The sequence below is a fragment of the Micromesistius poutassou genome (assembly GCF_964030765.1).
Source record: "Micromesistius poutassou genome assembly, chromosome: 8".
Lineage (NCBI taxonomy): Eukaryota > Metazoa > Chordata > Actinopteri > Gadiformes > Gadidae > Micromesistius > Micromesistius poutassou.
In genome coordinates this window covers 21194602-21205587 of record NC_140278.1, presented here as the reverse complement: position 1 = coordinate 21205587, position 10986 = coordinate 21194602, and the positions used below count along the sequence as shown (strand labels likewise).

The 10986-nt window shown below is 51.8% G+C and overlaps 1 protein-coding gene across 1 annotated transcript; it reads left to right on the top strand.

Annotated features, from left to right (window-relative positions):
- Positions 1-6: 6 nt before the first annotated feature.
- Positions 7-10489, top strand: LOC311351522 (uncharacterized protein; the record flags this gene model as incomplete). The annotated part of the gene is made up of 11 exons (XM_084471670.1): positions 7-271; positions 2041-2346; positions 3258-3668; positions 6343-6690; positions 7376-7675; positions 7802-7843; positions 8237-8617; positions 9397-9696; positions 9794-9905; positions 10088-10138; positions 10295-10489. 11 exons carry the CDS (start codon positions 7-9, stop codon positions 10329-10331), a joined length of 2553 nt encoding a protein of 850 aa, XP_084327796.1. The 3' UTR covers positions 10332-10489.
- Between the last annotated feature and the right edge of the window lie 497 nt (positions 10490-10986).

The window sequence follows — 10986 nt, the reverse complement described above, 5'->3', positions numbered from 1 at the left end:
GGGGAGATGAAGGTGGGCTCTCAGGTGATGGTCCACTGCGTCGTGGTCCACACCTGCCCCACCTACCCTCCCACCCTGAAGCTCAACGACAGCCCCGCCGCGGGGTCGGGGGCGGGGGCGGCCGTGACCCACGCCTCGATGGAGGACGGCACGGCCCGCACCACCCTCACCGCCCCCCTGCTCATCGAGAGCGTCCTCCAGAGGGTGGTCTGCTCCGTCCGCCACTACGGTGGGCTAGAGGCCACGGCGACAAAAAGCATTCAGGCCGAGTGTGAGTCCAAAGTTTACGTTCAGGGGCGTTTAGCCGTTTGGACGCTTTTATCCAAAGCGATGTACAGTAAGGACATTTGTCAGAAGAAATAGAAAGAACACTACATCTCTGTCGGTACAGTAATGCCGCTTTTCCACCGACAGTACCAGCTCGACTCGACTCGCCACGCCTTTTTTTGCGTTTGCATTGGCAAAAAAAGTACCCGGTACCTAGTACCGGGTACTTTTTTTTTAGTACTACCCCCGTCGAGGTTCCAAGCGAGCGGAGTAGGTACTTTTGTGTGACGTAAACAGGCTGCTGGCAACTGATTGGCCAGCGGCTGTAAACGGGAATAATCACTCAAAGTTAAGTTGTGTCCGGCGTGGTTGGAGTCCACGGACCCGCTCCCGAGGGGGACACCGATCAGCGTTTCGCCGTGTGTGTCGCTGCCCGTGGTTGTGTATAATAGTCTTGATCAGATTCAGATTTCCCGGGAATCGCGTCTCCCGTGATTAAAACCTAATGACGACCCGCCCATGGTGGAGAGGTTCTTTTCTACGACCCGCCCACATTGAAGAGGTACTTTTTTTAGACGGAAACGCGCCTGGAACAGAGTCGAGTCGAGGCGAGGCGTGTCGAGTCGAGTCGAGCTGATACTGTCGGTGGAAAAGCGGCATAAGGATGTTCATAGAACTAGAAGTGGCAAGCGCCAACCATCACTAGGTTAACCCGTTCCCCCGTAGACAATGAAGATTGCTAGGATAAAGGGCTCTTTATGGTCCCACGTTCACGCAACGCAACGTAGTCCTGAACCTTTATGGTTCTGCGTCGGGTTGACGTGTCTCTATGCATGGCCGTGGTAAAGAGAGAACAGAGAGTTGGTCTTTGTCTGGGCGTGCTTTTACTCTACAAGTGGTCTACCACTAGGAGTCTTGATTATGGTACGGATTCTCGCAACTTAAAAGCTGAATACGACTCAAACAACGTGCAACAAAAACAGAAGACGGGCTGCTGGTTGGTCGTCGTCGTCCATTCTGGTCGTTACATCCAAAGTCTATGATGACCGAATACAAAACGTCTCCACTTTTTACAGATTACTAGCGACTAAAAAAAAGGTTACGACTATGAAGGCAACATGGTTACGTGGTTTGCCTTTTGATTTTTTGCATACAAAGCGTATTGCCGGAAATGATGCAGTTAGCGGACCAATCACAGCCCTCGCGGCTGCGTCGCCTCGACGCGAGGTTACAATTTTTGGGAGGCGCCCGTCCGGCCCTCGCGGTGGACGCAAGGACGGGTCCGCGAGGACGTAAGGGGTCCGTCACCCCGTTGCGTTGCGTCAACGTGGAACCATAAAGAGCCATTAAGATGCTACATGATGTTAAGTACTTTTTTAAGTTAAGTGCAAGGACGTACAACATACAATAAGTGCTTAAGAGGGGTGTGGGGAGTGGGTAAGTAAGCGTAAGTGCTGTGAGCACGTTTCTGCGGCTCAGGAGGTGCAGAGGGTCGGCTGGTAACCAGAAGGTTTCTGGTTCGATCCCCGGCTCCTCCTCCTCCTCCTAGCTGTGAGTGTGGAGGTGTCCCCTGAGCGAGACGCCCTCTAACCCTGACTGCTCCCTGACCCCGCTGGCTGTCGCCCTGCGTGGTCGACTCCGCCGCCGTCGGTGTGTGTGAACGTGTGCGTGAATGAACGGGTGAATGTGAGGCGATGTCGTGATGGTTAGGAGCAGCGCAGTGTGAACGCTGAAAGTCCTCTTAACCTCGTCCTCCTCTTCGTCCCACCCCAGGCTCCTTCCAGCCTCTGATCATCCGGCCGCTGCTGTCCGACCAGCAGATGTTCCCGGAGGGAAAGGCGAGCGCCGTCTCCTGCTCCGTGGAGTACAGCTGCCCCAAGCACCTGCCCACCCTCACCTGGAACTACGAGGGCATGCCCGCCACCTCCGACCACGCCCAGGTGGGCGCGGCCCGCTGGAGGGCCCAGTCGCGGCTCAGCTTCACGGCGACCGCGGGGGACCAGGGACGCCCGCTCACCTGCCTGGCGAGCTTCACCGGCGGGCGGCGGCAGGAGGAGAGCATGACCATACGGGTCAAGAGTGAGTGTGGCGCCGCCACCACGGCCCCCCCCCACACACACACACACGGCGTGCAGGGCTGTCCCACGGCCCCCCCCCCCCCCCCACACACACACACACGGCGTGCAGGGCTGTCCCACGCCCCCCCCCCCCCCACACACACACGGCGTGCAGGGCTGTCCCACGCCCCCCCCCACACGGCGTGCAGGGCTGTCCCACGCCCCCCCCCCCCCCCACACACACACACGGCGTGCAGGGCTGTCCCACGGCCCCCCCCCCCCCCCCCACGGCGGGCTGTCCCACGCCCCCCCCCCCCCCCCCACGGCGGGCTGTCCCACGCCCCCCCCCCACACACGGCGTGCAGGGCTGTCCCACGGCCCCCCCCCCCCACCACACGGCGTGCAGGGCTGTCCCACGCCCCCCCCCCCCCCCCCCCCACACACGCGGCGTGCAGGGCTGTCGGCTCGGCTCCGCAAGGGATTCTTTTTTTTTTTTTTTGGAGTTCCGGTCTTTAAAGTTAGGATTCTCTAGACTCTAGTCTCAGAACACTTTCAAGTCGAGTTTCAAGTCTAGGGTTAGTTATAAAAAAAACTATAAAACTATTAAAAAAATACTCGTGTGGTTGGAGTGGTTTTGGAGTTCTGACTTTAATCTCAATCTTTAATCTTCTGACTTTGAAATCCAAACTCTTTTTATTCTGAGATGACGTCAAAAGTGTCTCGGAGTTATCAGACAGTTAACGGGCTATCGGCGAGGTTCAACACTCAACAAATGTTAGAGTACGTTCTCATGTCTCAGTAGTGTAACGGTTGTTGTCTCTTTGCTGCGGCTGACCTGCAGAACACTGAGGTTGTTGTGGTTCGGTCCACTGTCGTCACGAGGCTCTCGTCTCTCTCTCTCTCTCTCTCTCTCCCTCCCTCCTCCCCCTAAAGGGTCCGTACTCTCTCGGGGCTGGTCCTACGAGACCCCGGGCAGCATCACGGGCCTGGTCGGCTCCTGCGCCGTGATCCCCTGCTCCTTCACCTACACCGCCGGCCGGCTGCCGCCCGGCTTGGGGGTGAGGTGGTACCTGCTCCGGAGCGGCGGCGGCGGCGGCGGCGGCGGCGGCGGCGGCGGCGCGTACCCGCAGGTGTTCCCCCGGGTACAGGACGGGGTCCCGGGCCGGTACGCCGGGAGGACCAGTGCGCCGGGGTCCGTGTCCCAGGGGAACTGCAGCCTGTACATAGAGAGGCTGGACACGTCCCACGACCAGGACCGGCTGTACCCCTGGGTGGACGAGAACCCCATCACGTCCTACCACGACCACGACCTCCGCGACAGGACCTCTCAGCTCCTGGTCACAGGTGAGACATCGCTCCGTTTCAACTGACGAGATGGAAGGGAGAACCATGGAACCATGGAACCATATGCCGCTTTTCCACCGACAGTATCAGCTCGACTCGACTCGCCTCGACTCGGTTCCAGGCGCGTTTCCATCTAAAAAAGTACCTCTTCAATGTGGGCGGGTCGTAGAAAAGAACCTCTCCAACATGGGCGGGTCGTCATTAGGTTTTAATCACGGGAGACGCGATTCCCGGGGAAATCTGAATCTGATCAAGACTATTTCCTGATTCCCGGGAAAGGTTATGATGGGAAATAAAATAAAATAAAAAGCGCAATGACTGCGCGTCTATTTTAGATTTATTTTTAGATTAAACCCTTGTTGTGTGTCTATAGATTAAACCCTTGCTGTGTGTCTATAGATTAAGCCCTTGTTGTGTGTCTATAGATTAAACCCTTGTTGTGTGTCTATAGATTAAGCCCTTGTTGTGTGTCTATAGATTAAGCCCTTGTTGTGTGTCTATAGATTAAACCCTTGTTGTGTGTCTATAGATTAAGCCCTTGTTGTGTGTCTATAGATTAAACCCTTGTTGTGTGTCTATAGATTAAACCCTTGTTGTGTGTCTATAGATTAAACCCTTGTTGTGTGTCTATAGATTAAGCCCTTGTTGTGTGTCTATAGATTAAACCCTTGTTGTGTGTCTATAGATTAAACCCTTGTTGTGTGTCTATAGATTAAGCCCTTGTTGTGTGTCTATAGATTAAGCCCTTGTTGTGTGTCTATAGATTAAACCCTTGTTGTGTGTCTATAGATTAAACCCTTGTTGTGTGTCTATAGATTAAGCCCTTGTTGTGTGTCTATAGATTAAACCCTTGTTGTGTGTCTATAGATTAAGCCCTTGTTGTGTGTCTATAGATTAAACCCTTGTTGTGTGTCTATAGATTAAACCCTTGTTGTGTGTCTATAGATTAAACCCTTGTTGTGTGTCTATAGATTAAGCCCTTGTTGTGTGTCTATAGATTAAGCCCTTGTTGTGTGTCTATAGATTAAGCCCTTGTTGTGTGTCTATAGATTAAACCCTTGTTGTGTGTCTATAGATTAAACCCTTGTTGTGTGTCTATAGATTAAGCCCTTGTTGTGTGTCTATAGATTAAGCCCTTGTTGTGTGTCTATAGATTAAGGCCTTGTTGTGTGTCTATAGATTAAACCCTTGTTGTGTGTCTATAGATTAAACCCTTGTTGTGTGTCTATAGATTAAGCCCTTGTTGTGTGTCTATAGATTAAACCCTTGTTGTGTGTCTATAGATTAAGGCCTTGTTGTGTGTCTATAGATTAAACCCTTGTTGTGTGTCTATAGATTAAGCCCTTGTTGTGTGTCTATAGATTAAACCCTTGTGTGTCTATAGATTAAGCCCTTGTTGTGTGTCTATAGATTAAGCCCTTGTTGTGTGTCTATAGATTAAGCCCTTGTTGTGTGTCTATAGATTAAGCCCTTGTTGTGTGTCTATAGATTAAGCCCTTGTTGTGTGTCTATAGATTAAGGCCTTGTTGTGTGTCTATAGATTAAGCCCTTGTTGTGTGTCTATAGATTAAACCCTTGTGTGTCTATAGATTAAGCCCTTGTTGTGTGTCTATAGATTAAACCCTTGTTGTGTGTCTATAGATTAAGCCCTTGTTGTGTGTCTATAGATTAAACCCTTGTGTGTCTATAGATTAAGCCCTTGTTGTGTGTCTATAGATTAAGCCCTTGTTGTGTGTCTATAGATTAAGCCCTTGTTGTGTGTCTATAGATTAAGCCCTTGTGTGTCTATAGATTAAGCCCTTGTTGTGTGTCTATAGATTAAGCCCTTGTTGTGTGTCTATAGATTAAACCCTTGTTGTGTGTCTATAGATTAAACATCAATGTTGTGTGTCTATAGATTAAGCCCTTGTTGTGTGTCTATAGATTAAACCCTTGTCGTGTATCTATAGATTAAGCCCTTGTTGTGTGTCTATAGATTAAACCCTTGTTGTGTGTCTATAGATTAAGCCCTTGTTGTGTGTCTATAGATTAAGCCCTTGTTGTGTGTCTATAGATTAAACCCTTGTCGTGTGTCTATAGATTAAGCCCTTGTTGTGTGTCTATAGATTAAACCCTTGTTGTGTGTCTATAGATTAAGCCCTTGTTGTGTGTCTATAGATTAAGCCCTTGTTGTGTGTCTATAGATTAAGCCCTTGTTGTGTGTCTATAGATTAAGCCCTTGTTGTGTGTCTATAGATTAAGCCCTTGTTGTGTGTCTATAGATTAAACCCTTGCTGTGTGTCTATAGATTAAGCCCTTGTTGTGTGTCTATAGATTAAACCCTTGTTGTGTGTCTATAGATTAAGCCCTTGTTGTGTGTCTATAGATTAAACCCTTGTTGTGTGTCTATAGATTAAACCCTTGTTGTGCGTCTATAGATTAAACCCTTGTTGTGTGTCTATAGATTAAGCCCTTGTGTGTCTATAGATTAAGCCCTTGTTGTGTGTCTATAGATTAAGCCCTTGTTGTGCGTCTATAGATTAAACCCTTGTTGTGTGTCTATAGATTAAGCCCTTGTTGTGCGTCTATAGATTAAACCCTTGTTGTGTGTCTATAGATTAAGCCCTTGTTGTGCGTCTATAGATTAAACCCTTGTTGTGTGTCTATAGATTAAGCCCTTGTTGTGCGCCCATAGACCGCGCTCCACAGCCACAGGTGAAACTGAACGGCGTTCCCCGCGTGGGGGAAGAGATGAAAGTCTTCTGCAGCGTCCGGCACTCCTGCCCGGCGGCGCCCCCCACCCTCACCCTCACCCTCACCCTCCACCCCCCCCCGCCGCCGCCGCCGCCGCCGCCGCCGCCGCCGCCGCCGCCGCCGCCGCCGGGCGAGGGCCGGCTCTCGCAGACGGAGGTGTCCCACGGCGTGTGGGAGAGGACCGTGGAGCACACCTGGACGGTGCGGGAGGACGACCGGAAGGTGGCCTGCACGGTGCGGCACCCGGGGGGTCAAACGGCCACGGCGGAGCTCCAGATGGAGGTCGAATGTGAGTGATGCTGGTGCCAGGCAGTGGCGTACTTAGCCCTTTAGGGGCTCCAGGCAAAGCTGCCCGGAACTGTTGACCGGGGGGGGGGGGGGGGGGGGGGAGGGGGGGGTGGTGCCGTGGCGGAGTTGCGATCAAACAGGATTGTTGACAGGGGGGGGGGGGCGATGCCGTAGCAGAGTTGCGATCGGATTTTTGATTTTTATAAAAGCAATATAGATATGGGGGAGAAATATAAGGACGGTATTTTGGGGGCCCCAAAAGGCCTCGATGGGGCCTTCTATCGGGCCTGGGGCTCCAGGCGAGTGCCTGGTTTGCCTAACAGTACGGTCCGCCCCTGCTGCCAGGAGAGCTAGCTATCAGGACGATCGCCGTGGAGACATTCAGACCTTCAGCCCAGCCAGCCACTGGAAAGGTTGCTGGTTCGATCCCCCCGGCTCCTCCTCCTCCTCCTAACTGTGGAGTGTGGAGGTGTCCCCTGAGCGAGACGCCCTCTAACACCTGACTGCTCCCTGAACCCGCCGGCTGTCGCCCTGCGGGGCTGACTCGGTGTCGTCGGTGTGTGAATGTGTGCATGAATGAACGGGTGAATGTGAGGCAGGTGTTGTGCAGCGCTTTGAGCGGCCGCTGGTTAGAAAAGCGCGGTATGAATGCATTCCCTTTACCGTTAATCACCTCTTCCCATCAGGTCCGTTTGATGACATCAAAATATCTGAGCTCCCGCGGGACGGGCTGACGGAGGGCGTGGCGAAGCACGTGACCTGTTCCGTTTCCTACGCCTGCAAGAAGGAGTCGCCCAGCATCACCTGGAACTACAGGGACATGCAGAGCTCCATGGGTACCCTGCAGACCTCGGGAAACAGGTTCACAGCCACGTCTAACCTCACCTTCGTTCCCCGTCTGGATGACGACGGTGAACCCTTGACCTGCACCGCCCAGTTTACCCACGGCCGTCCCTCCTCGGCCTCCTCAACGCTACGTGTGTCGAGTGAGTTCCCACAAAACCACCGCACACATGCCCCGTTGTTGTTGTTGTTGTTGTTGTTGTTGTTGTGAAGATAGGTGAGGTGAGCGCACATTTTAAATCGTGTGCTTTTTTTGTTCCGTCTTTCAGAATACCAGCATTTTGTCGTGCAGCTGGACAGCATAGATCACGGTAGGTGCATTTATGCTCCGTTGGGTGATGTCGACTTGATCGATGTCACAGTTGACTGATTACCAAAAGACTGTAGACAGTATGACAGTATAAGTGACCTAGGTAGGCCTACAGTACGACTGACTGCCAGCAGGCTGTAGGCCTACAGTACTACTGATTGCCAAAAGGCTGTAGGCCTACACGACCAGTGACTTGCCCCCGGGGCTGTAGGCCTACAGGACCAGTGACTTGCCCCCGGGGCTGTAGGCCTACACGACCAGTGACTTGCCCCCGTGTGGGCTGTGGTCCTACAGGACCAGTGACTTGCCCCCCGGGGCTGTAGGCCTACAGGACCAGTGACTTGCCCCCGTGTGGGCTGTGGTCCTATGGGTGACGTGTTCCTCTGACTCACAGAGTCCATCCTCCTGGCCGCCGACGTCCAGCCCAAAATCACGGCGCTGCCTCACTCCTGCGTGGTCATCCCCTGCTCCTTCCGGCCCCCGGGCGGCGGCGGCGGCGACGACCGCCGCCCCGTGGCCAGACTGCGGGGCGTCTGGTACGACCGTCACGGGGGCCGCGTCTACCACGGGGGCCAGAGCCGCGTGCTGCCCCACTTCAAGGGCCGCACCCGGCTACTGGGCGACGTCGGCGGCGGCGGCGGCGGCGGCAGCGGCGACTGCACCCTGGAGATCGACCGCATCAAGCCCTTCGACAACGGGCCGTTCTGCTTCCGCGCCGAGAAGGGCGCGGTCAAGTACAGCTTCAACGACAGCTGTGTGTTCGTCGTCATGCAAGGTATTCGGCCGCTCTGTTATTCGTATTTTTGTACGTCCTTGTACGTACCTCGGAAATAGTACTTCTGCGTTGTGTGGCATCTTACACACGCTATCTCTGTTGTTGGGTTAACCTAGTGATGGTTAGTGTATACAGGGTATGGGTTAACCTAGTGATGGTTAGTGTGTACGGGGAACGGGTTAACCTAGTGATGGTTAGTGTGTACGGGGAACGGGTTAACCTAGTGATGGTTAGTGTATACGGGGAATGGGTTAACCTAGTGATGGTTAGTGTATACGGGGAATGGGTTAACCTAGTGATGGTTAGTGTATACGGGGAATGGGTTAACCTAGTGATGGTTAGTGTGTACGGGGAACGGGTTAACCTAGTGATGGTTAGTGTGTACGGGGAACGGGTTAACCTAGTGATGGTTAGTGTATACGGGGAACGGGTTAACCTAGTGATGGTTAGTGTATACGGGGAATGGGTTAACCTAGTGATGGTTAGTGTGTACGGGGAATGGGTTAACCTAGTGATGGTTAGTGTATACGGGGAATGGGTTAACCTAGTGATGGTTAGTGCTTGCCACTTGGTTTCTATGAACATCCTTACTGTACCCACAGAGATATATTGTTGTCTCTTTCTTCGTAACTTATTGTAAGTCACTTTGGATAAAAGTGTCTGCTAAATGCCCTGAATGTAAATGTAAATGTTCTTCTTCTTGAGGAGCAAATGGTTAATCAGTGTGAATCCGTGGTTGACGAAGCATGACTGAGATCCTCTTTGGTTCGGTAACGCAGCGTCTCCAGAGCGGCCCCGGGTGACCGCCGTTCCAAACGACGTCGACGCGGGATCAGCGCTCAACGCGACCTGCTCCGTGAACCACACGTGTTCCTCGCATCCGCCCGTCCTGACGTGGAACCACCACACCGCCACGGCCGTGACCGGGCACACTTGGATGGGACAGGGCGTGTGGGAGACCTCCTCCACCGTGACTCTCGTCCCCGAAGCGGGAGATGGAACCAAGCACCTGTCCTGTACCGCCACCTTCTGGGGACAGAGGGGAAAGAGCGTCGCCAGCGTCCAGTTCACTGTGACGGGTAAGAGCGCCGCGTCTCTGTAGAGATTGGTTCTTTTCTGCAAACGTGATTTGATTGTGTTGCTCACGCTTAATTTATTTATATTTTCCTTGACCAGGGTCGCTGATGTTCCAGTTGAGAAGCTCCATGCCGGTAACGATACCAGTCTCTGCTGTGGTCATAGCCATCCTTCTTTCCGCTGTCATCGCAGTTTGCCTCCGGAGGAAATGGTTGGTTAGGTGTTTATTTTTTTAAGTTTGAGCTACATTTATTGTTACTCCTACTTATGCCATAATACTCTAATTAAGTTATAGTAGGCCTACTTGTTAATTATGTTATCAGATCCTACTAATGTATTGTATTTTGTATTTATTTTTATATGTATGTATTGTATTTTGTATTTATTTTTTAGCAAAAGAAAATCTGAAAATGTTTCAAGCACACCTCCTCGACCAGAGAACAGGTAGGCCGGGTCGTAGGCTTGTTGTACGTTTGAAGGGTGACGATGGTTCCACTAGAGTTGTGTTACAACAACATCCATGCACTCAACTCAACCTTTTCTCCTCCACTTTGAATCGTCACATTTGACTTCAGTTCAGTTCCATCTTCTTCCCCTCAGAGCCCCAGTGGTGGGACGGGCGAAGCGGACTCGATAAAGGGGGGGATGACGTCATCCTGGGACCACGTCATGTGTGAGGAAAGACGGTCCTCTTTTGAACACACACACACACACACACACACACACACACACACACACACACACACACACACACACACACACACACACACACACACACACACACACACACACACACACACACACACACACACACACACACACACACACACACACAAATCCCCTTCTTACCTGATTGAATAACAATACCTTGATGTTTATGATGTATTAAGTTGCAAGGAACTCAGGAACTAGCAGATGTCATTTTGTTTGTACCAAAGGGAAATTGAATATGGAAAACCTTGAAAGCACATACAAACACATACAAGTGGTGTCACAGCTCATGTTCATACCCTGAAGAGACTTTAGAAAAGAGAACGCACACACACAACTAACTGATGGTCATAACTGAGGAGATCTCTCTGTAGTCTGACGGGTACATTAAAGTTGTTTACATTAAATTGATTCGGCAGCAAAATATCTTGTAAACTGCTCTGCGTTCAACTGTGGACGTCGGACTTCTATCAAGGTCGCCTTGGTTTCAAAGTAGATAAAAAGCTAAATGCATGGTTTCTGTTGTCTATGATCACATGTTATGTCTTATAACACATTGTATCAAATGACGTTTCATTCTA